At 47.8% G+C, this 25,876-nt stretch overlaps 1 protein-coding gene across 1 annotated transcript in view; it reads left to right on the top strand.

Moving 5' to 3' along the window:
- Positions 1-25,876, top strand: part of ryr2a (ryanodine receptor 2a (cardiac)) — a 368,722-nt gene that overhangs the window by 319,028 nt on the left and 23,818 nt on the right. The window contains exons 79-93 of the mRNA XM_090217873.1: positions 933-1,013; positions 1,203-1,291; positions 1,413-1,541; positions 2,073-2,177; positions 4,424-4,642; positions 4,959-5,624; positions 5,715-5,921; positions 17,079-17,381; positions 17,744-17,820; positions 18,011-18,215; positions 19,637-19,723; positions 19,965-20,207; positions 20,989-21,119; positions 23,508-23,550; positions 24,098-24,231. Of these exons, the coding sequence (XP_090073999.1) occupies positions 933-1,013; positions 1,203-1,291; positions 1,413-1,541; positions 2,073-2,177; positions 4,424-4,642; positions 4,959-5,624; positions 5,715-5,921; positions 17,079-17,381; positions 17,744-17,820; positions 18,011-18,215; positions 19,637-19,723; positions 19,965-20,207; positions 20,989-21,119; positions 23,508-23,550; positions 24,098-24,231 (2,719 nt within the window). The remainder of the gene's footprint in view (positions 1-932; positions 1,014-1,202; positions 1,292-1,412; positions 1,542-2,072; positions 2,178-4,423; positions 4,643-4,958; positions 5,625-5,714; positions 5,922-17,078; positions 17,382-17,743; positions 17,821-18,010; positions 18,216-19,636; positions 19,724-19,964; positions 20,208-20,988; positions 21,120-23,507; positions 23,551-24,097; positions 24,232-25,876) is intronic.

Genomic DNA, 25,876 nt, shown 5'->3' on the forward strand with positions numbered 1-25,876 from the left:
CCATGTTTCTCACCCATTCCAGACAGATCACTCCCATGTTTCTCACCCATTCCAGACTCAGATCACTCCCATGTTTCTCACCCATTCCAGACTCAGATCACTCCCATGTTTCTCACCCATCCCAGACTCAGATCACTCCCATGTTTCTCACCCATTCCCGACTCAGATCACTCCCATGTTTCTCACCCATTCCAGACTCAGATCACTCCCATGTTTCTCACCCATTCCAGACTCAGATCACTCCCATGTTTCTCACCCATTCCCGACTCAGATCACTCCCATGTTTCTCACCCATTCCAGACTCGGATCATGTGATGTGTGTGCCGGGTGTATCATGTGTCCCAGGTGTATCATGTGTCCCAGGTGTATCATGTGTCCCAGGTGTATCATGTGTATCATGTGTCCCAGGTGTATTGTGTGTCCAAGGTGTATCGTGTGTGCCAGGTGTATCATGTGTCCCAGGTGTATCAGGTGTATCATGTGTATCATGTGTCCCAGGTGTATCGTGTGTGCCAGGTGTATCGCGTGTGCCAGGTGTATCGTGTGTCCCAGGTGTATCTTGTGTCCCAGGTGTATCTTGTGTATCTTGTGTGCCAGGTGTATCATGTGTCCCAGGTGTATCATGTGTCCCAGGTGTATCTTGTGTCCCAGGTGTATCTTGTGTCCCAGGTGTATCATGTGTCCCAGGTGTATCTTGTGTCCCAGGTGTATCATGTGTCCCAGGTGTATCTTGTGTCCCAAGTGTATCATGTGTCCCAGGTGTATCTTGTGTCCCAGGTGTATCTTGTGTCCCAGGTGTACCTGGGTTTTACTCCACACCTCAGTCAGATCAGTAGTGATTGTGGATCAAAACCAGCCAGCTCTGTTATTGATGCTCTCTGCTGTCCCTCCCGTGTGTCCGTGTGTCCGTCTGTCTCCCCGCCACCGTACAGGAGAGAAGGTGATGCAGGACGATGAGTTCACCTGTGACCTGTTCCGCTTCCTGCAGCTGCTCTGTGAGGGTCACAACTCAGGTGAGCGGTACTGTCGTCTAGCCCAAGTCCTCACCAGACTACTGTTGTCCCCCCCCCCCCCCCCCTAGTCAATACCCAGAACCCCGGTTCCTCCCAGTTGTACCTGGAATCTCTCATTGTAGTCGTGCATCACTATAGAACGTCGTCTGTGTTGTTATTCTTCCCAACCTTCCGCCTCGATGTGGAAAGACTTTCAGAACTACCTGCGAACACAGACGGGGAACAACACTACGGTCAACATCATCATCTCTACCGTGGACTACCTTCTGAGAGTTCAGGTGAGCTCACCTTTTACAGTCTTCTTCGGGTTATATCGTTACAGGCGCTTCAACTCTGCCAAATAGAGTCATCGTACTGTTGATAACCACTTGTCTAAGTGGCTTTTCTCTCGACACACAGGAATCCATCAGTGATTTCTACTGGTACTATTCGGGAAAGGACGTCATTGATGAACAAGGACAGCGCAATTTCTCCAAGGCAATTAACGTGGCGAAACAGGTCTTCAATACTCTCACAGAGTACATACAGGTACTGTTGATCCCAGGCCTATCCTTATTCTCCCTCGATATAGTACAGAAAAATGTTTTCACAGGCAGACTTATGTACCATGATGTGTTTTTGTGTTGTAGGGACCGTGTACTGGGAAACAGCAGAGTCTAGCTCACGGTCGTCTGTGTTTTTTGTGTTGTAGGGACCGTGTACTGGGAACCAGCAGAGTCTAGCTCACGGTCGTCTGTGTTTTTTGTGTTGTAGGGACCGTGTACTGGGAACCAGCAGAGTCTAGCTCACGGTCGTCTGTGTTTTTGTGTTGTAGGGACCGTGTACTGGGAACCAGCAGAGTCTAGCTCACAGCCGTCTGTGTTTTTGTGTTGTAGGGACCGTGTACTGGGAACCAGCAGAGTCTAGCTCACAGCCGTCTGTGTTTTTTGTGTTGTAGGGACCGTGTACTGGGAACCAGCAGAGTCTAGCTCACAGTCGTCTGTGTTTTTGTGTTGTAGGGACCGTGTACTGGGAACCAGCAGAGTCTAGCTCACAGCCGTCTGTGTTTTTGTGTTGTAGGGACCGTGTACTGGGAACCAGCAGAGTCTAGCTCATAGCCGTCTGTGGGACGCTGTCGTTGGCTTCCTCCATGTCTTCGCTCACATGCAGATGAAGCTGTCACAGGTCAGTAGCATTGATTTACTATGTATGTAGTAGTAGTAGTAGTAGTAGTAGCAGCAGCAGTAGAAGTTGTAGTAGTAGAAGTAGTAGTAGTAGTAGTAGTAGTAGTAGAAGTAGTAGTAGAAGTAGTAGTAGTAGTAGTAGTAGAAGTTGTAGTAGTAGAAGTAGTAGTAGCTGTAGTAGTAGAAGGTGTAGTACCAGTAGTAGTGAAGTTGTAGTAGTTGTAGTAGTAGTAGCAGTAGTGGTAGAAGTTGTAGTAGTAGTAGTAGTAGCAGTAGTAGTAGAAGTTGTTGTAGTAGTAGTAGTAGCAGTAGCAGTATAAGTTGTTGTAGTAGTAGCAGTAGTAGTAGAAGTTGTAGTAGTAGTAGCAGTAGTAGTAGAAGTTGTAGTAGTAGTACCAGTAGTAGTAGAAGTTGTTGTAGTAGTAGTAGCAGTAGCAGTAGTAGTAGAAGTTGTTGTAGAAGTTGTAGTAGTAGTGGTAGCAATAGTAGTAGAAGGTGTAGTAGTAGTACCAGTAGTAGTATAAGTAGTAGTAGTAGCAGTAGCAGTAGTAGTAGAAGTTGTAGTAGTAGTGGGTGTAGTAGTAGTAGTAGGTGTAGTAGTAGCAGCAGTAGTTGTAGTATTAGGTGTAGTAGTAGTGGGTGTAGTAGTAGTAGTAGGTGTAGTAGTAGTAGGTGTAGTAGTAGTAGGTGTAGTAGTAGCAGCAGTAGTTGTAGTAGTAGTAGGTGTAGTAGTAGGTGTAGTAGTAGTAGGTGTAGTAGTAGCAGCAGTAGTTGTAGTATTAGGTGTAGTAGTAGAGGGTGTAGTAGTAGTAGGTGTAGTAGTAGTAGCAGCAGTAGTTGTAGTATTAGGTGTAGTAGTAGTAGGTTTAGTAGTAGGTGTAGTAGTAGTAGGTGTAGTAGTAGCAGCAGTAGTTGTAGTATTAGGTGTAGTAGTAGTGGGTGTAGTAGTAGTAGTGGGTGTAGTAGTAGTAGTAGGTGTAGTAGTAGCAGCAGTAGTTGTAGTATTAGGTGTAGTAGTAGTGGGTGTAGTAGTAGTAGTGGGTGTAGTAGTAGTAGTAGTAGCAGTAGTTGTAGTATTAGGTGTAGTAGTAGTAGGTGTAGTAGTAGGTGTAGTAGTAGGTATAGTAGTAGCAGCAGTAGTTGTAGTATTAGGTGTAGTAGTAGTGGGTGTAGTAGTAGTAGGTGTAGTAGTAGTGGGTGTAGTAGTAGTAGTGGGTGTAGTAGTAGTAGTGGGTGTAGTAGTAGTAAATGTAGTAGTAGTGGGTGTAGTAGTAGTAGTGGGTGTAGTAGTAGTAGTGGGTGTAGTAGTAGTAGGTGTAGTAGTAGTAGTGGGTGTAGTAGTAGTAGTGGGTGTAGTAGTAGTAGTAGTAGCAGTAGTTGTAGTATTAGGTGTAGTAGTAGTGGGTGTAGTAGTAGTAGTGGGTGTAGTAGTAGTAGGTGTAGTAGTAGTAGTGGGTGTAGTAGTAGTAGTGGGTGTAGTAGTAGTAGTAGTAGCAGTAGTTGTAGTATTAGGTGTAGTAGTAGTGGGTGTAGTAGTAGTAGCAGTAGTTGTAGTATTAGGTGTAGTAGTAGTAGGTGTAGTAGTAGGTGTAGTAGTAGTAGGTGTAGTAGTAGCAGCAGTAGTTGTAGTATTAGGTGTAGTAGTAGTGGGTGTAGTAGTAGTAGTGGGTGTAGTAGTAGTAGGTGTAGTAGTAGTAGGTGTAGTAGTAGTAGAGGGTGTAGTAGTAGTGGGTGTAGTAGTAGAGGGTGTAGTAGTAGTAGGTGTAGTAGTAGAGGGTGTAGTAGTAGAGGGTGTAGTAGTAGTAGTAGCAGCAGTAGTAGCAGCAGTAGTTGTAGTATTAGGTGTAGTAGTAGAGGGTGTAGTAGTAGTAGTAGCAGCAGTAGTTGTAGTATTAGGTGTAGTAGTAGCAGCAGTAGTTGTAGTATTAGGTGTAGTAGTAGTAGTAGTAGTAGTAGTAGTAGTAGAAGGTGTAGTAGTAGAGGGTGTAGTAGTAGTAGGTGTAGTAGTAGTAGTAGCAGCAGTAGTTGTAGTATTAGGTGTAGTAGTAGTAGTAGTAGTAGAAGGTGTAGTAGTAGAGGGTGTAGTAGTAGTAGGTGTAGTAGTAGTAGAAGGTGTAGTAGTAGAGGGTGTAGTAGTAGTAGGTGTAGTAGTAGTAGTAGCAGCAGCAGCATTGGCAATAGCCACATCCATGTTTTCTTGATGCTCTGAACAGTTTTCTAAGTGTATTGTTGTTGTCCTTCCTTCAGGACTCGAGCCAGATAGAGTTGTTGAAAGAGTTGATGGATCTGCAGAAAGACATGGTTGTGATGCTGCTGTCCATGCTGGAAGGCAACGTGGTCAACGGAACCATCGGGAAGCAGATGGTGGACATGCTAGTAGAGTCCTCCAACAACGTGGAGATGATCCTCAAGTTCTTCGACATGTTCCTTAAACTCAAAGACCTGACGTCGTCCGACGCCTTCAAGGTACTTTAATGTACTTTTAATGTACTTTGAATGTACTTTTGTACTTGTAATGTACTTTTAATGTACTTTTGTACTTTTAGTGTTTTTAATGTACTTTTGTACTTTTAATGTGTTTTTAATGTACTTTTGTACTTTTAATGTGTTTTTAATGTACTTGTAATGTACTTGTAATGTACTTTTAATGTACTTTTGTACTTTTAATGTGTTTTTAATGTACTTTTAATGTACTTTTAATGTACTTTTGTACCTTTAATGTACATTGAGTGTCTTGATCAGTGTCTTTCAAATGCAGTGAAGTGTTATTATTGTTATGAAGGAGTACGACCCGGATGGGAAAGGGGTCATCTCCAAGAGAGACTTCCACAAAGCCATGGAGAGCCACAAGCACTATACCCAGTCTGAGACGGAGTTCCTGCTCTCCTGTGCTGAGCCTGACGAGAATGAGCTGTTGGACTACGAGGAGTTTGTGGAGCGTTTCCACGAGCCGGCCAAAGACATCGGCTTCAACGTGGCCGTGCTTCTGACCAACCTGTCTGAACACATGCCCCACGACACGCGCCTGCAGACCTTCCTGGAGCTGGCTGAGAGTGTGCTGAATTACTTCCAGCCGTACCTGGGCCGTATCGAGATCATGGGCAGTGCCAAGCGCATCGAGAGGGTCTACTTCGAGATCAGTGAGTCTAGTCGTACGCAGTGGGAGAAGCCCCAGGTCAAAGAGTCCAAACGCCAGTTCATCTTCGACGTGGTCAACGAGGGCGGGGAAAAGGAGAAGATGGAGCTGTTCGTTAACTTCTGTGAGGACACCATCTTTGAGATGCAGCTGGCCGCCCAGATGTCCGACATCGGGGAGCGGTCGGCCGTGAAGGAGGAGAGCGAGAAGGAGAAACCGGAAGAGGAGAGCCCTGAGATGGGCTTCTTCTCTGTGACCACGGTCCGGACCGCCCTGATGGCGCTACGCTACAACGTCATGTTCCTGATGAATGTAAATGTATTACATTTGACAATATCAAAAGTATATATCTACAGCCAGTCGATCCATTTAAAGACTACCAAGGACTTCTTTCCTCTACAGGTTCTGTCCATGAAGAGCCTGAAGAAGCAGATGAAGAGGATGAAGAAGATGACAGTGAAGGACATGGTGATGACGCTGGTCTCCTTCTATTGGTCCGTCATCATGGGCCTGTTCCACTTTACCTTCAGCGTCTCCAGAGGGTTCTGCAGAATCATGTACAGCACCTTCCTAGGAGGCAGTCTGGTGGAGGGAGCCAAGACTATGAAGGTGAGAACCGCTTTTAGTGTCTGTCTCATTTCTTGTGTTGGTGTGTATTAGCTGGTATGGTGTGTATTAGCTGGTGTGGTGTATATTAGCTGGTGTGGTGTATATTAGCTGGTGTGGTGCATATTAGATGGTGTGGTGTATATTAGCTGGTGTGGTGTGTATTAGATGGTGTGGTGCGTATTAGCTTTGTGGTGTGTATTAGCTGGTGTGGTGTGTATTAGATGGTGTGGTGTGTATTAGCTGGTGTGGTGTGTATTAGCTGGTGTGGTGTATATTAGCTGGTGTGGTGTGTATTAGATGGTGTGTATTAGCTGGTGTGTATTAGCTGGTGTGGTGTGTATTAGCTGGTGTGGTGTATATTAGCTGGTGTATATTAGATGGTGTGGTGTGTATTAGCTGGTGTGGTGTATATTAACTGGTGTGATGTGTATTAGCTGGTGTGGTGTATATTAGCTGGTGTGGTGTATATTAGATGGTGTGATGTGTATTATATGGTGTGGTGTGTATTAGCTGGTGTATATTAGATGGTGAGGTATGTATTAGCTGGTGTATATTAGATGGTGTGGTGTGTATTAGCTGGTGTGGTGCATATTAGATGGTGGGGTGTGTATTTAGCTGGTGTGGTGTGTTAACTGGTGTGATGTGTATTAGCCGGTGTGGTGTATATTAGCTGGTGTGGTGTATATTAGCTGGTGTGGTGTGTATTAGATGGTGTGGTGCGTATTAGCTTTGTGGTGCGTATTAGCTGGTGTGGTGTGTATTAGATGGTGTGGTGTATATTAGCTGGTGTGGTGTGTATTACCTGGTGTGGTGTGTATTAGCTGGTGTGGTGTGTATTAGCTGGTGTGGTGTATATTAGCTGGTGTGGTGTGTATTAGATGGTGTGTATTAGCTGGTGTGTATTAGCTGGTGTGGTGTGTATTAGCTGGTGTGGTATGTATTAGCTGGTGTATATTAGATGGTGTGGTGTGTATTAGCTAGTGTGGTGTATATTAGATGGTGTGGTGTGTATTAGCTGGTGTGGTGTATATTAACTGGTGTGATGTGTATTAGATGGCGTGGTGTGTATTAGCTGGTGTGGTGTGTATTAGCTGGTGTGGTGTGTATTAGCTGGTGTATATTAGATGGTGTGGTGTATATTAGCTGGTGTGGTGTGTATTAGATGGTGTGGTGTGTATTAGATGGTGTGGTGTGTATTAGCTGGTGTGGTGTATATTAGATGGTGTGGTGTGTATTAGCTGGTGTGGTGTATATTAGCTGGTGTGGTGTGTATTAGCTGGTGTGGTGTATATTACCTGGTGTGGTGTGTATTAGCTGGTGTATATTAGATGGTGTGGTGTATATTAGCTGGTGTGGTGTGTATTAGGTGGTGTGTATTAGATGGTGTGGTGTGTATTAGCTGGTGTGGTGTATATTAGATGGTGTGGTGTGTATTAGCTGGTGTGGTGTATATTTGTTACGGTGAGTGAATGAGGACCCAAAAGCGAATTAACTAGCTTCTTTAATTACCAAACATAGGTAGGCTCAGACGGACCGGCAGATTCCGACAGGACAAGACAAGGTTACAGCAAACATGATGACAGTCTGGTTCAGGCATGAAACACAACAAACAAGAATCCGACAAGGACAGGAACAAAAACAGAGAGAGATATAGGGACCTAATCAGAGGGAAAAAGGGAACAGGTGGGAAACGGGGTGACGAGGTGGTTAGGAGGAGACAAGGCACAGCTGGGGGAAAAGGTAACCTAACAACGACCAGCAGAGGGAGACAGGGTGAAGGGAAAGGACAGAGACAAGACACAACATGACAGTACATGACAGTACCCCCCCACTCACCGAGCGCCTCCTGGCGCACTCGAGGAGGAAACCTGGCGGCAACGGAGGAAATCCTCGATCAGCGCACGGTCCAGCACGTCCCGAGAGGGAACCCAACTCCTCTCCTCAGGACCGTACCCCTCCCAATCTACGAGGTACTGGTGACCACGGCCCCGAGGACGCATGTCCAAAATTCTACGGACCCTGTAGATGGGTGCGCCCTCAACAAGGATGGGGGGGGGGGGGGGAAGACGAGCGGGGGCGCGAAGGACGGGCTTGATGCAGGAGACATGGAAGACCGGGTGGACGCGACGAAGGTATCGCGGAAGAAGGAGTCGAACTGCGACAGGATTAATGACCCGAGAAATACGGAACGGACCAATGAACCGCGGGGTCAACTTGCGAGAAGCCGTCTTAAGGGGAAGGTTCTGAGTGGAGAGCCAAACTCTCTGACCGCGACAATATCTAGGACTCTTAGTTCTACGCTTATTAGCAGCCCTCACAGTCTGCGTCCTATAACGGCAAAGTGCAGACCTGACCCTCTTCCAGGTGCGCTCGCAACGTTGGACAAAAGCCTGAGCGGAGGGGACGCTGGACTCGGCGAACTGAGATGAGAACAGCGGAGGCTGGTACCCGAGGCTACTCTGAAAAGGAGATAGCCCGGTCGCAGACGAAGGAAGCGAGTTGTGGGCGTATTCTGCCCAGGGGAGCTGTTCTGACCAAGACGCAGGGTTGCGAAAAGAAAGACTGCGTAAGATGCGACCAATAGTCTGATTGGCCCGTTCTGCTTGACCGTTAGACTGGGGGTGAAAGCCGGAAGAGAGACTGACGGAAGCCCCAATCAAACGGCAAAACTCCCTCCAAAATTGAGACGTGAATTGCGGACCTCTGTCCGAAACGACGTCTGACGGAAGGCCATGAATTCTGAAAACATTCTCGATGATGATTTGTGCCGTCTCTTTAGCAGAAGGAAGCTTAGCAAGGGGAATGAAATGAGCCGCCTTAGAGAACCTATCGACAACCGTAAGAATAACAGTCTTCCCCGCTGACGAAGGCAGTCCGGTGACAAAATCTAAGGCGATGTGAGACCACGGTCGAGAGGGAATAGGAAGCGGCCTGAGACGGCCGGCAGGAGGAGAGTTACCGGACTTAGTCTGCGCGCAGACCGAACAAGCAGCCACGAAACGACGCGTGTCATGCTCCCGGGTGGGCCACCAAAAACGCTGGCGAATGGAAGCAAGCGTACCCCGAACGCCAGGGTGGCCGGCTAACTTGGCAGAGTGAGCCCACTGAAGAACGGCCAGACGAGTAGGAACGGGAACGAAAAGAAGGTTCCTAGGACAAGCGCGCGGCGACGGAGTGTGAGTGAGCGCTTGTTTTACCTGCCTCTCAATTCCCCAGACAGTCAACCCGACAACACGCCCCTCAGGGAGAATCCCCTCGGGGTCAGTGGAGGCTACTGAAGAACTGAAGAGACGAGACAAAGCATCAGGCTTGGTGTTCTTAGAGCCCGGACGATAAGAAATCACGAACTCGAAACGAGCGAAAAACAGCGCCCAACGCGCCTGACGCGCATTAAGTCGTTTGGCAGAACGGATGTACTCAAGGTTCCTATGGTCAGTCCAAACGACAAAAGGAACGGTCGCCCCCTCCAACCACTGTCGCCATTCGCCTAGGGCTAACCGGATGGCGAGCAGTTCGCGGTTACCCACATCATAGTTACGTTCCGACGGCGACAGGCGATGAGAAAAATACGCGCATGGGTGGACCTTGTCGTCAGAGAGGGAGCGCTGAGAAAGAATGGCTCCCACGCCCACCTCTGACGCGTCAACCTCGACAACGAACTGTCTAGAGACGTCAGGTGTAACAAGGATAGGAGCGGATGTAAAACGATTCTTGAGGAGATCAAAAGCTCCCTGGGCGGAAACGGACCACTTAAAGCACGTCTTGACAGAAGTAAGGGCTGTGAGAGGAGCTGCCACCTGACCGAAATTACGGATGAAACGACGATAGAAGTTCGCGAAGCCGAGAAAGCGCTGCAGCTCGACGCGTGACTTAGGGACGGGCCAATCAATGACAGCTTGGACTTTAGCGGGATCCATCTTAATGCCTTCAGCGGAAATAACAGAACCGAGAAATGTGACGGAGGAGGCATGAAAAGTGCACTTCTCAGCCTTCACAAAAAGACAATTCTCTAAAAGGCGCTGGAGGACACGTCGAACGTGCTGAACATGAATCTGGAGTGACGGTGAAAAAATCAGGATATCGTCAAGGTAAACGAAAACAAAGATGTTCAGCATGTCTCTCAGGACATCATTGACTAATGCCTGAAAGACAGCTGGAGCGTTAGCGAGGCCGAAAGGAAGAACCCGGTATTCAAAGTGCCCTAACGGAGTGTTAAACGCCGTCTTCCACTCGTCCCCCTCCCTGATGCGCACGAGATGGTAAGCGTTACGAAGGTCCAACTTAGTGAAAAACCTGGCTCCCTGCAGGATCTCGAAGGCTGAAGACATAAGAGGAAGCGGATAACGATTCTTCACTGTTATGTCATTCAGCCCTCGATAATCTATGCAGGGACGCAGAGACCCGTCCTTCTTCTTGACAAAAAAAAACCCCGCTCCGGCGGGAGAGGAGGAGGGGACTATGGTACCGGCGTCAAGAGCTACAGACAAATAATCTTCGAGAGCCTTACGTTCGGGAGCCGACAGAGAGTATAGTCTACCCCGGGGGGGGGTGGTTCCCGGAAGGAGATCAATACTACAATCATACGACCGGTGTGGAGGAAGAGAGGTGGCCCTGGACCGACTGAACACCGTGCGCAGATCGTGATATTCCTCCGGCACCCCTGTCAAATCACCAGGCTCCTCCTGTGAAGAAGAGACAGAGGAAACAGGAGGGATAGCAGACATTAAACATTTCACATGACAAGAGACGTTCCAGGAGAGGATAGAATTACTAGACCAATTAATGGAAGGATTATGACAAACTAGCCAGGGATGGCCCAAAACAACAGGTGTAAAAGGTGAACGAAAAATTTAAAAAGAAATGGTTTCACTATGATTACCAGAAACAGTGAGGGTTAAAGGTAGCGTCTCACGCTGAATCCTGGGGAGAGGACTACCATCCAGGGCGAACAAGGCCGTGGGCTCCTTTAACTGTCTGAGAGGAATGTCATGTTCCCGAGCCCAGGTCTCGGCCATAAAACAGCCCTCCGCCCCAGAGTCTATTAAGGCACTGCAGGAAGCTGACGAACCGGTCCAGCGTAGATGGACCGACAAGGTAGTGCAGGATCTTGAAGGAGAGACAGGAGTAGTAGCGCTCACCAGTAGCCCTCCGCTTACTGACGAGCTCTGGCCTTTTACTGGACATGAAGTGACAAAATGACCAGCGGAACCGCAATAGAGACAGAGGCGGTTGGTGATTCTCCGTTCCCTCTCCTTAGTCGAGATGCGGATACCTCCCAGCTGCATGGGCTCAGCACCCGAGCCGGCAGAGGAAGATGGTAGTGATGCGGAGAGGGGGGCGACGGAGAGCGCGAGCTCCTTTCCACGAGCTCGGTGACGAAGATCAACCCGTCGCTCAATGCGAATAGCGAGTTCAATCAAGGAATCCACGCTGGAAGGAACCTCCCGGGAGAGAATCTCATCCTTTACCTCTGCGCGGAGACCCTCCAGAAGACGAGCGAGCAAGGCCGGCTCGTTCCAGCCACTGGAGACAGCAAGAGTGCGAAACTCAATAGAGTAGTCTGTTATGGATCGATTGCCTTGACATAGGGAAGACAGGGCCCTGGAAGCCTCCTCCCCAAAAACAGATCGATCAAAAACCCGTATCATCTCCTCCTTAAAGTCCTGATACTGGTTAGTACACTCAGCCCTTGCCTCCCAGATTGCCGTGCCCCACTCACGAGCCCGTCCAATAAGGAGAGATATGACGTAGGCGACACGAGCAGTGCTCCTGGAGTAAGTGTTGGGCTGGAGAGAAAACACAATATCACACTGGGTGAGGAACGAGCGGCATTCAGTGGGCTCCCCAGAGTAACACGGCGGGTTATTGATTCTGGGCTCCGGAGATTCGAAAGCCCTGGAAGTGGCCGGTGGATCGAGGCGGAGATGGTGAACCTGTTCTGTGAGGTTGGAGACTTGGGTGGCCAGGGTCTCAACGGCATGTCGAGCAGCAGACACTTCCTGCTCGTGTCTGCCTAGCATCGCTCCCTGGATCCCGACGGCTGAGTGGAGAGGATCCGAAGTCGCTGGGTCCATTCTTGGTCGGATTCTTCTGTTACGGTGAGTGAATGAGGACCCAAAAGCGAATTAACTTAAACAGAGCTTCTTTAATTACCAAACATAGGTAGGCTCAGACGGACCGGCAGATTCCGACAGGACAAGACAAGGTTACAGCAAACATGATGACAGTCTGGTTCAGGCATGAAACACAACAAACAAGAATCCGACAAGGACAGGAACAAAAACAGAGAGAGATATAGGGACCTAATCAGAGGGAAAAAGGGAACAGGTGGAAAACGGGGTGACGAGGTGGTTAGGAGGAGACAAGGCACAGCTGGGGGAAAAGGTAACCTAACAACGACCAGCAGAGGGAGACAGGGTGAAGGGAAAGGACAGAGACAAGACACAACATGACAGTACATGACAATATTAGCTGGTGTGGTGTGTATTAGCTGGTGTGGTGTATATTACCTGGTGTGGTGTGTATTAGATGGTGTGGTGTATATTAACTGGTGTGATGTGTATTAGATGGTGTGTATTAGCTGGTATGGTGTATATTAGCTGGTGTGGCTTGTATTAGCTGGTATGTTGTATATTAGCTGGTGTGGTGCATATTAGATGGTGTGGATTAGCTGGTATGGTGTATATTAGCTAGTGTGGTGTGTATTAGCTGGTGTGGTGTATATTAGCTGGTGTGGTGTATATTAGCTGGTGTGTATTAGATGGTGTGGTGTGTATTAGCTGGTGTGGTGTATATTAGCTGGTGTTGTGTGTATTAGCTGGTGTGGTGTATATCAGATGGTGTGGTGTGTATTAGCTGGTGTGGTGTATATTAGACGGTGTGGTGTATATTAGCTGGTGTGTATTAGCTGGTGTGGTGTATATTAGCTGGTGTGGTGTATATTAGATGGTGTGGTGTATATTAGCTGGTGTGGTGTGTATTAGATGGTGTGTATTAGATGGTGTGGTGTGTATTAGCTGGTGTGGTGTATATTAGCTGGTGTTGTGTGTATTAGCTGGTGTGGTGTATATCAGATGGTGTGGTGTGTATTAGCTGGTGTGGTGTATATTAGACGGTGTGGTGTATATTAGCTGGTGTGTATTAGCTGGTGTGGTGTATATTAGCTGGTGTGGTGTATATTAGATGGTGTGGTGTATATTAGCTGGTGTGGTGTGTATTAGATGGTGTGATGTGTATTAAATGGTGTGGTGTGTATTAGCTGGTGTGGTGTGTATTAGCTGGTGTGGTATGTATTAGCTGGTGTATATTAGATGGTGTGGTGTGTATTAGCTGGCGTGGTGTATATCAGATGGTGTGGTGTGTATTAGCTGGTGTGGTGTGTTAACTGGTGTGATGTGTATTAGCTGGTGTGGTGTATATTAGCTGGTGTGGTGTATATTAGCTGGTGTCGTGTGTATTAGATGGTGTGGTGCGTATTAGCTTTGTGGTGCGTATTAGCTGGTGTGGTGTGTATTAGATGGTGTGGTGTATATTAGCTGGTGTGGTGTGTATTACCTGGTGTGGTGTGTATTAGCTGGTGTGGTGTGTATTAGCTGGTGTGGTGTATATTAGCTGGTGTGGTGTGTATTAGATGGTGTGTATTAGCTGGTGTGTATTAGCTGGTGTGGTGTGTATTAGCTGGTGTGGTATGTATTAGCTGGTGTATATTAGATGGTGTGGTGTGTATTAGCTAGTGTGGTGTATATTAGATGGTGTGGTGTGTATTAGCTGGTGTGGTGTATATTAACTGGTGTGATGTGTATTAGATGGCGTGGTGTGTATTAGCTGGTGTGGTGTGTATTAGCTGGTGTGGTGTGTATTAGCTGGTGTATATTAGATGGTGTGGTGTATATTAGCTGGTGTGGTGTGTATTAGATGGTGTGGTGTGTATTAGATGGTGTGGTGTGTATTAGCTGGTGTGGTGTATATTAGATGGTGTGGTGTGTATTAGCTGGTGTGGTGTATATTAGCTGGTGTGGTGTGTATTAGCTGGTGTGGTGTATATTACCTGGTGTGGTGTGTATTAGCTGGTGTATATTAGATGGTGTGGTGTATATTAGCTGGTGTGGTGTGTATTAGGTGGTGTGTATTAGATGGTGTGGTGTGTATTAGCTGGTGTGGTGTATATTAGATGGTGTGGTGTGTATTAGCTGGTGTGGTGTATATTAGCTGGTGTGGTGTGTATTAGCTGGTGTGGTGTATATTACCTGGTGTGGTGTGTATTAGATGGTGTGGTGTATATTAACTGGTGTGATGTGTATTAAATGGTGTGTATTAGCTGGTATGGTGAATATTAGCTGGTGTGGCTTGTATTAGCTGGTATGTTGTATATTAGCTGGTGTGGTGCATATTAGATGGTGTGGATTAGCTGGTATGGTGTATATTAGCTAGTGTGGTGTGTATTAGCTGGTGTGGTGTATATTAGCTGGTGTGGTGTATATTAGCTGGTGTGTATTAGATGGTGTGGTGTGTATTAGCTGGTGTGGTGTATATTAGCTGGTGTTGTGTGTATTAGCTGGTGTGGTGTATATCAGATGGTGTGGTGTGTATTAGCTGGTGTGGTGTATATTAGACGGTGTGGTGTATATTAGCTGGTGTGTATTAGCTGGTGTGGTGTATATTAGCTGGTGTGGTGTATATTAGATGGTGTGGTGTATATTAGCTGGTGTGGTGTGTATTAGATGGTGTGATGTGTATTAAATGGTGTGGTGTGTATTAGCTGGTGTGGTGTGTATTAGCTGGTGTGGTATGTATTAGCTGGTGTATATTAGATGGTGTGGTGTGTATTAGCTGGTGTGGTGTATATCAGATGGTGTGGTGTGTATTAGCTGGTGTGGTGTGTATTAGCTGGTGTGGTGTGTATTAGCTGGTGTGGTATGTATTAGCTGGTGTATATTAGATGGTGTGGTGTGTATTAGCTGGTGTGGTGTATATCAGATGGTGTGGTGTATATTAGCTGGTGTGGTGTGTATTAGATGGTGTGGTGTGTATTAGATGGTGTGGTGTGTATTAGCTGGTGTGGTGTGTATTAGCTGGTGTGGTGTGTATTAGCTGGTGTATATTAGATAGTGTGGTGTATATTAGATGGTGTGGTGTGTATTAGATGGTGTGGTGTATATTAGCTGGTGTGGTGTGTATTAGCTGGTGTGGTGTATATTAGCTGGTGTGGTGTGTATTAGCTGGTGTGGTGTATATTACCTGTTGTGGTGTGTATTAGATGGTGTGGTGTATATTAACTGGTGTGATGTGTATTAGATGGTGTGTATTAGCTGGTATTAGCTGGTATATTAGATGGTGTGGTGTATATTAGCTGGTGTGTATTAGCTTGTGTGGTGTATATTAGCTGGTGTGGTGTGTATTAGATGGTGTGGTGTGTATTAGATGGTGTGGTGTGTATTAGCTGGTGTGGTGTATATTAGCTGGAGTGGTGTGTATTAGCTGGTGTGGTCTATATTAGATGGTGTGGTGTGTATTAGCTGGTGTGGTGTATATTAGATGGTGTGGTGTATATTAGCTGGTTTGGTGTATATTAGCTGGTGTGTATTAGCTGGTGTGGTGTATATTAGCTGGTGTGGTGTGTATTAGATGGTGTGGTGTATATTAGATGGTGTGGTGTATATTAGCTGGTGTGTTGTGTATTAGATGGTGTGGTGTGTATTAGCTGGTGTGGTGTATATTAGCTGGTGTGGTGTGTATTAGATGGTGTGGTGTGTATTAGCTGGTGTGGTGTGTATTAGCTGGTGTGGTGTATATTAGATGGTGTGGTGTATATTAGCTGGTGTGGTGTGTATTAGCTGGTGTGGTGTATATTAGATGGTGTGGTGTATATTAGCTGGTGTGGTGTGTATTAGCTGGTGTGGTGTATATTAGATGATGTGGTGTGTATTAGCAGGTGTGGTGTGTATTAGATGGTGTGGTGTGTATTAGCTAGTGTGGTGTGTATTAGATGGTGTGGTGTGTATTAGCTGGTGTGGTGTGTATTAGATGGTGTGGTGTATATTAGATGGTGTGGTGTGTATTAGCTGGTGTGGTGTGTATTAGATGGTGTGGTGTATATTAGATGGTGTGGTGTGTATTAGCTGGTGTGGTGTATATTAGCTGGTGTGGTGTATATTAGCTGGTGTGGTGTGTATTAGCTGGTGTGGTGTATATTAGCTGGTATGGTGTGTATTAGATGGTGTGGTGTGTATTAGCTGGTGTGGAAATTATGGGACTTGCTCATCCACAAGAGCAGTACTGAGGTCGGGCACTGATGTTGGGTGATTAGACCTGTCTCGCAGTCGGCATTTCAATTCATACCAAAGGTGTTCGATGGGGTTTAGGTCAGGTCTGTTTAGGTCTGTGCATTCGGGCAGGGAGCGTTCTCCTGGCATCCGCCAAACTCAGATTTGTCCCGACGTTGGACTGCCAGAAGCGTGACTCATCACTCCAGAGAACTCGTTTCCACTGCTTCAGAGTCCAATGGCGGCGAGCTCTACACCACTCCAGCCGACGCTTGGCATTGCGCTCGATGATCTTAGGCTTGTGTGCGGCTGCTCGGCCATGGAAACCCATTTCATGAAGCTCCTGATGAACAGTTCTTGGGCTGACGTTGCTTCCAGAGGCAGTTGGGAACTCTACAACCCCGTTCTGTGAGGTTGTATGGCCTACCACTTCGCTGCTCAGCCGTTGTTGCTCCTAGAGGTTTTTACTTCACAATAACAACACTGACAGTTGACCGGGGCAGTTCTAGCAGGGCAGAAATTTGACAAACTGACTTGTTGGAAAGGTGGCATCCTATTACGGTGCCACGTTGAAAGTCACTGAGTTCTTCAGTATGGGGCCATTCTACTGCCAATGTTTGTCTATGGAGATTGCATGGCGGTGTGCTCAATTTTATACACCTGTCAGCAACGGGTGTGGCTGAAATAGCCGAATCCATTCATTTGAAGGGGTGCCCACATAGTTCTGTCTATATAGTGTATGTGGTATAGGGCGCAATTTTCAGGAACTGCTTTTGACTCGCGAGCTTTCAGAACTACTGGCTAAAAGTTAACAAATGTAACAGAGAATCTCTTTAATTAAATGACGGCTATATGCTCTTCTCTGCTCTTCTCTCCTCTCGTTTATTCTCTTAAGGTGTCTGAGCTGTTGGCCAACATGCCTGACCCGACCCAGGACGAGGTTCGAGAGGAGGGGGAGAAGGTGCTCTTAGCTAGACCCTCGGCTGAGGAGGAGCTGGCTGATCTAGCCCTGCCCGTGGACGGGACCGAAGTCCTCTCAGACATCTTTGGATTAGATCTGAGGAGAGGAGAAGGAGGACAGTATAAGATAACTGCTCATAACCCCAATGCCAGTCTGACTGATCTGCTTAACTCTCCAGTCCCCTCCTCTCCTCACCTCGCTACCTCACCGTCCCCGGAATTGAGAAGACGGCACCAGGTAATGTCATTTTACCCCCTCTCTCTCTCTCTGTCTCTGTCTCTCTCTCTCTATCTCTCTCTCTCTCTCTCGCTGTGCCTCTCTCTCTCTCTCTCTCTCTCGCTGTGCCTCTCTCTCTCTCTCTCTCTCTCTCTCTCGCTGTGCCTCTCTCTCTCTCTCTCTCTCTCCCTGGACCATTGCTTTCGCAGCAGGAAGAGACATTCGTGTCTCCATAGTGTCGGCCTGCCTGGACTCCCACCACTCTAACACATTATCTACACATTACCACGATTGAGTGTTTCTGCTCTGTGTTGATAAGGCTGCTCTGCCTCCTTGATGTTTTCGCTGTTGTTCTGTGACGTGGTGCGTTTCTGCTGTTTTAGGCTAAGAGCCCTTCAGAGGAAGGGAGGACAGGGACCGAGGAAAGCAAGGAGGCCAAGGCAGAGCTGGAGAAAGCACAGTATGTACCACTTTCCCTTCCTCTGATACTTCTGGTGTGTTCATCTGAAATGCGGCAGTTGAACACAATGAAACTAAGTTGATCATGGGAGAGCAATATTATGACAATGTGAAAGAATGTACCAACAAAACAGCTGTAAACACTGTCCTCCCTCTGCTGCTTCTGATAACTGACTGTTCCTGCTGTCTAGGGGAGTGGATGGAGAGAAGCAGGAGGAGAGGAGGAAGGAGGAGGAGAGGAGGAAGGAAGAGGAGAGGAGGAAGGAGGATAAGAAGAGGAAGGAGGAGAAGCCGAAAGCTAAAGTGAGACAGCACCACACCTCCAAGTCTGATGAGCATGACATGCAGGAGTCTGCCTTCTGGAAGAAAATCATCGCCTATCAGAGGAAGCTGCTGGTACGACACACACGCACGCACGCACACACACACACACACACACACACACACACACACACACACACACACACACACACACACACACACACACACACACACTGGCCTGTATTCTACATACATGTCAGCCACCCCACCCCCTCTGTCAGCCACCCCACCCCCTCTATCAGCCACCCCACCCCCTCTATCATCCACCCCCTCTATCAGCCACCCCCTCTATCAGCCTCCCCACCCCCTCTATCAGCCACGCCACCCCCTCTATCAGCCACCCCCTCTATCAGCCACCTCACCCCCTCTATCAGCCACCCCCTCTATCAGCCACCCCACCCCCTCTATCAGCCTCCCCACCCCCTCTATCAGCCACGCCACCCCCTCTATCAGCCACCCCCTCTATCAGCCACCTCACCCCCTCTATCAGCCACCCCCTCTATCAGCCACCCCCTCTATCAGCCACCCCACCCCCTCTATCAGCCACGCCCTCTATCAACCACCCCACCCCCTCTATCAGCCACCCCACCCCCTCTATCAGCCACCCCCTCTATCAGCCACCCCACCCCCTCTATCAGCCACGCCACCCCCTCTATCAGCCACCCCACTCCCTCTATCAGCCACCCCCTCTATCAGCCACCCACCCCCTCTATCAGCCACCCCACCCCCTCTATCAGCCACCCCACCCCCTCTATCAGCCACCCCACCCCCTCTATCAGCCACCCCACCCCCTCTATCAGCCACCCCAACCCCTCTATCAGCCACCCCACCCCCTCTATCAGCCACCCCACCCCCTCTATCAGCCACCCTACCCCTCTATCAGCCACGCCACCCCCTCTATCAGCCACCCTACCCCCTCTATCAGCCACCCCACCCCCTCTATCAGCCACCCTACCCCCTCTATCAGCCACCCCACCCCCTCTATCAGCCACCCCACCCCCTCTATCAGCCACCCCACCCCCTCTATCAGCCACCCCACCCCCTCTATCAGCCACCCCACCCCCTCTATCAGCCACCCCCTCTATCAGCCACCCCACTCCCTCTATCAGCCACGCCACCCCCTCTATCAGCCACCCCACTCCCTCTATCAGCCACCCCCTCTATCAGCCACCCCACCCCCTCTATCAGCCACCCCACCCCCTCTATCAGCCACCCCACCCCCTCTATCAGCCACCCCACCCCCTCTATCAGCCACCCCAATCCCTCTATCTGCCACCCCACCCCCTCTATCAGCCACCCCACCCCCTCTATCAGCCACCCCACCCCCTCTATCAGCCACCCCACCCCCTCTATCAGCCACCCCAATCCCTCTATCAGCCACCCCACCCCCTCTATCAGCCACCCCACCCCCTCTATCAGCCACCCCACCCCCTCTATCAGCCACACTCTCCTTCACAAACATCTCACCATTGTGTTGTGATTGGCTTTTTTTCTAGAACTATTTTGCTCGGAACTTCTACAACATGAGAATGCTGGCGTTGTTTGTGGCCTTCGCCATCAACTTCATCCTCCTCTTCTACAAGGTAATCACAACCAGGAAGTAGGAAGTAGCTAGCGTTACGATTTACCACTCCATGGATACCTCTGGTGATGCTGCTGCTGAAGAGTTGCTGGGCGGGGAGAACATTGGAGGGCTAGACCACTCCAACAATATCTATTTTACTGATATATTATATCAATGAGGATCCAGCTACCCTCTGTTTAAAGACTAGTCATTTTAGAGTGAGCCCTTGGGGTTCATTGTTCGCCCTCACCCTCCTCCAGGTGTCCTCCTCCTCGGCGGTGATGCCTGAGAGCAGAAGGCCCCGGGCAGGCAGCAGTGTGCGGTGGGACCCCGTGACGGAGGGTAGTGACCCCCAGGAGCCTCAAAACCCCCAGCAGGGCCCTGTGTCTGTCCACTTTGTGCTGGAGGAGAGCACCGGATACATGGAGCCCACCCTGCGTATCCTGGCCATCCTACACACTGTCATCTCCTTCTGCTGCATCATAGGATACTACTGCCTCAAGGTAGAATACTGCTGTTACATCTGTCTTAAGGTCGGATGCTGTTGTTACTACTGCCTTAAGGTAGGTAACTACTGCCTTAAGGTAGGATACTGCTGCTACTACTGACTTAAGATAGGATACTACTGTTACTACTGCGTTAAGGTAGGATGCTGCTGTTACTACTGGCGCAAGGTAGGATACTTCTGTTACTACTGCCTCAAGGTAGGTTACTACTGGCTCAAGGTAGGTTACTACTGCCTCAAGGTAGGCTCCTACTGCCTCAAGGTAGGCTCCTACTGCCTCAAGGTAGAATACTGATGTTACTACTGCCTCAAGGTAAGATCCTACTGCCTCAAGGTAGGATACTGATGTTACTACTGCCTCAAGGTAGGTTACTACTGGCTCAAGGTAGGTTACTACTGCCTCAAGGTAGGCTCCTACTGCCTCAAGGTAGGCTCCTACTGCCTCAAGGTAGAATACTGATGTTACTACTGCCTCAAGGTAGGCTCCTACTGCCTCAAGGTAGAATACTGATGTTACTACTGCCTCAAGGTAAGCTCCTACTGCCTCAAGGTAGGATACTGATGTTACTACTGCCTCAAGGTAGGTTACTACTGCCTCAAGGTAGGATACTGCTGTTACTACTGCTTCAAGGTAGGATACTGATGTTACTGCTGCCTCAAGGTAGGCTCCTACTGCCTCAATGTAGGTTACTACTGCCTCAAGGTGGGCTACTACTGCCTCAAGGTGGAGTTCTCCACCTCTCTGATCAATCCTTCCTCCATGCCTGTTTCCCCACCAGGTCCCGTTGGTGATTTTCAAGCGTGAGAAGGAGGTGGCGAGGAGGCTGGAGTTTGATGGTCTCTACATCACAGAGCAGCCGTCGGAGGATGACATTAAAGGCCAGTGGGACAGACTGGTGATTAACACTGGGTACGTCCACTGTCACTGCTCAGCTACGGCTTCGTTCATTATCACATCCTCCCTAATGGCACCAGATACCCTACCTAGTGCACTACTGTAGACCAGCTCTGCTCTGTGTAGGGTATAGGTGTGCCGTTTGGGACCCAGCCTGTGGCCTCTGTGGTCCGGGTCCACAGAGGCCACAGGCTGGGCTAATTGTCCTCTAAATGTTTAAATGTCAAACCTAACGATCACGCTCGTCTCGCAGTGGAGGTGCTTTGACTCTGCAACCCTATGGATCGCATATTAATGATATAGAGAAATTAATGAATATGGCAAACCATTTTCGTTAATCCATTCCATCGGTGGATAATGTGCTCTGTATCGACTGACCATGTGGATTAGTAATGTAATGTACTCTGTATAGACTGACCATGTGGATTAGTAATGTAATGTACTCTGTATCGACTGACCATGTGGATTAGTAATGTAATGGAATGTACTCTGTATAGACTGACCATGTGGATTAGTAATGTAATGTACTCTGTATAGACTGACCATGTGGATTAGTAATGTAATGTACTCTGTATAGACTGACCATGTGGATTAGTAATGTAATGTACTCTGTATAGACTGACCATGTGGATTAGTAATGTCATGTACTCTGTATAGACTGAGCATGTGGATAATGTACTCTGTATAGACTGACCATGTGGATTAGTAATGTAATGTACTCTGTATAGACTGAGCATGTGGATTAGTAATGTAATGTACTCTGTATAGACTGACCATGTGGATTAGTAATGTAATGTACTCTGTATAGACTGAGCATGTGGATAATGTACTCTGTATAGACTGACCATGTGGATTAGTAATGTAATGTACTCTGTATAGACTGAGCATGTGGATTAGTAATGTAATGTACTCTGTATAGACTGAGCTTGTGGATTAGTAATGTAATATACTCTGTATAGACTGACCATGTGGATTAGTAATGTAATGTAATATACTCTGTATAGACTGTGCATGTGGATTAGTAATGTAATGTACTCTGTATAGACTGACCATGTGGATTAGTAATGTAATGTACTCTGTATAGACTGAGCATGTGGATTAGTAATGTAATGTAATGTACTCTGTATAGACTGAGCATGTGGATTAGTAATGTAATATACTCTGTATAGACTGACCATGTGGATTAGTAATGTAATGTAATGTACTCTGTATAGACTGACCATGTGGATAATCGTTATTGTTTGGAGGATGTGGATTAGTAATGTAATGTACTCTGTATAGACTGAGCATGTGGATTAGTAATGTCATGTACTCTGTATAGACTGAGCATGTGGATTAGTAATGTAATGTAATGTACTCTGTATAGACTGACCATGTGGATTAGTAATGTCATGTACTCTGTATAGACTGAGCATGTGGATTAGTAATGTAATATACTCTGTATAGACTGACCATGTGGATTAGTAATGTAATGTAATGTACTCTGTATAGACTGACCATGTGGATAATCGTTATTGTTTGGAGGATGTGGATTAGTAATGTCATGTACTCTGTATAGACTGAGCATGTGGATTAGTAATGTAATGTAATGTACTCTGTATAGACTGAGCATGTGGATTAGTAATGTAATGTACTCTGTATAGACTGAGCATGTGGATTAGTAATGTAATATACTCTGTATAGACTGACCATGTAGATAATCGTTATTGTTTGGAGGATGTGGATTAGTAATGTCATGTAATGTACTCTGTATAGACTGACCATGTGGATTAGTAATGTAATGTAATGTACTCTGTATAGACTGACCATGTAGATAATCGTTATTGTTTGGAGGATGTGGATTAGTAATGTCATGTACTCTGTATAGACTGAGCATGTGGATTAGTAATGTAATGTAATGTACTCTGTATAGACTGACCATGTGGATTAGTAATGTAATATACTCTGTATAGACTGACCATGTGGATTAGTAATGTAATGTAATGTACTCTGTATAGACTGACCATGTAGATAATCGTTATTGTTTGGAGGATGTGGATTAGTAATGTCATGTACTCTGTATAGACTGAGCATGTGGATTAGTAATGTAATATACTCTGTATAGACTGACCATGTGGATTAGTAATGTAATGTAATGTACTCTGTATAGACTGACCATGTAGATAATCGTTATTGTTTGGAGGATGTGGATTAGTAATGTAATGTACTCTGTATAGACTGACCATGTGGATTAGTAATGTAATGTACTCTGTATAGACTGACCATGTGGATTAGTAATGTAATGTAATGTACTCTGTATAGACTGACCATGTGGATTAGTAATGTAATATACTCTGTATCGACTGAACATGTGGATAATCGTTATTGTTTAGTAATGTAATATACTTTGGTTTTGATTTTCAGATCGTTTCCTAACAACTACTGGGATAAGTTTGTGAAGAGGAAGGTAGGTCTGAATTCATATTCACAGAAGTGATATATATTCATTTATCTTCACATCAGTGACCTGTTTAGAACCAGTTTAAAACATATTTAGAACCAGTGTATAACCTGTTTAGAACCACTTTAGAACCTGTTTAGAACCAGTTTACAACATATTTAGAACCTGTTTAGAACCTGTTTAGAACCTGTTTAGAACCCGTTTACAACGTATTTAGAACCAATTTACAATTTAGAACCTGTTTAGAACCAATTTAGACCAGTTTAGAACCAATTTAGAACCAGTTTACAACATATTGAGAACCAGTTTAGATCCAATTTAGAACCAGTTTACAACATATTTAGAACCAGTTTAGAACCTGCTTACAACTTATTTAGAACCAGTTTAGAACCTTTTTAGAACAAGTTTAGAACCTATTTAGAAACAGTTTACAACACATTTAGAACCTGTTTAGAACCTGTTTACAACATATTTAGAGCCTGTTTAGAAGCTGTTTAGAAGCTGTTTAGACTATAACAGAACAGTGGAGTAAAGCTGTGTGGTTCCCCTGCAGGTGATGGATAAGTATGGAGAGTTCTACGGCCATGACCGCATCAGTGAGCTGCTGGGTATGGACAAGGCTGCTCTGGACTTCAGTGACGCCCACGAGAAGAAGAAACCCAAGAAAGACAGCTCGTTAGCCGCAGTGTGAGTCTGGGGGTGGGGACAGCTCGTTAGCCGCAGTGTGAGTCTGGGGGTGGGGACAGCTCGTTAGCCGCAGTGTGAGTCTGGGGGTGGGGAGAGCTCGTTAGCCGCAGTGTGAGTCTGGGGGTGGGGACAGCTCGTTAGCCGCAGTGTGAGTCTGGGGGTGGGGAGAGCTCGTTAGCCGCAGTGTGAGTCTGGGGGTGGGGAGAGCTCGTTAGCCGCAGTGTGAGTCTGGGGGTGGGGAGAGCTCGTTAGCCGCAGTGTGAGTCTGGGGGTGGGGAGAGCTCGTTAGCCGCAGTGAGAGTCTGGGGGTAGCCGCAGTGTGAGTCTGGGGGTGGGGAGAGCTCGTTAGCCGCAGTGAGAGTCTGGGGGGGAGAGCTCGTTAGCCGCAGTGTGAGTCTGGGGGTGGGGAGAGCTCGTTAGCCGCAGTGTGAGTCTGGGGGTGGGGAGAGCTCGTTAGACGCAGTGTGAGTCTGGGGTGGGGAGAGCTCGTTAGCCGCAGTGAGAGTCTGGGGGTAGCCGCAGTGTGAGTCTGGGGGTGGGGAGAGCTCGTTAGCCGCAGTGAGAGTCTGGGGGTGGGGAGAGCTCGTTAGCCGCAGTGTGAGTCTGGGGGTGGGGAGAGCTCGTTAGCCGCAGTGTGAGTCTGGGGGTGGGGAGAGCTCGTTAGCCGCAGTGTGAGTCTGGGGGTGGGGAGAGCTCGTTAGACGCAGTGTGAGTCTGGGGTGGGGAGAGCTCGTTAGCCGCAGTGTGAGTCTGGGGGTGGGGACAGCTCGTTAGCCGCAGTGTGAGTCTGGGGGTGGGGAGAGCTCGTTAGCCGGTGTGTGAGTCTGGGGGTGGGGAGAGCTCGTTAGCCGCAGTGTGAGTCTGGGGGTGGGGACAGCTCGTTAGCCGCAGTGTGAGTCTGGGGGTTGTGAGAGCTCGTTAGCCGCAGTGTGAGTCTGGGGGTGGGGAGAGCTCGTTAGCCGCAGTGTGAGTCTGGGGGTGGGGAGACAGAGTCAGGTAGGGGGCTGGTGGTGATGGGGAGACAGAGTCAGGTAGGGGGCTGGGAGTGGGGAGACAGTCAGGTAGGGGGCTGGTGGTGGGGAGACAGAGTCAGGTAGGGGGCTGGGAGTGGGGAGACAGAGTCAGGTAGGGGGCTGGGGGTGGTGGGGAGACAGAGTCAGGTAGGGGGCTGATGGTGGGGAGACAGAGTCAGGTAGGGGGCTGGTGGTGATGGGGAGACAGGGTCAGGTAGGGGGCTGATGGTGGGGAGACAGAGTCAGGTAGGGGGCTGGGAGTGGGGAGACAGAGTCAGGTAGGGGGCTGGTGGTGGTGGGGGAGAAATGACAGGGGAGGGGGAGGGATGGAGGGTGAAGGGATTTTACTACACCAGCAATAACATCTGCTAAATATGTGTATGTGACCCAATACAATTTGTTCTGGATGTCCCTGACTGTGCCTGTTGGACCCTTCAAAGCCCACGCATTGAACTTAGATCATTAAAGCTCATAGATGGGGGAGCGTACTCTACGTTAGAGAGAACGAAACATCTAGTTCCACTTTCTAAATGTGCATCTTGCTCTCTCTCTGTTGTTCATATGGAGGAAGCTTCCTCTGAAGCCAATATAGTGAGGGGTGTTTTGAAAGCTGTTCTCCTAATGTTTTCACT

The sequence above is a fragment of the Oncorhynchus mykiss genome, chromosome 23 (genome assembly GCF_057628025.1).
Source record: "Oncorhynchus mykiss isolate SJ-2025 chromosome 23, ASM5762802v1, whole genome shotgun sequence".
NCBI classification, from domain to species: Eukaryota; Metazoa; Chordata; class Actinopteri; order Salmoniformes; family Salmonidae; genus Oncorhynchus; species Oncorhynchus mykiss.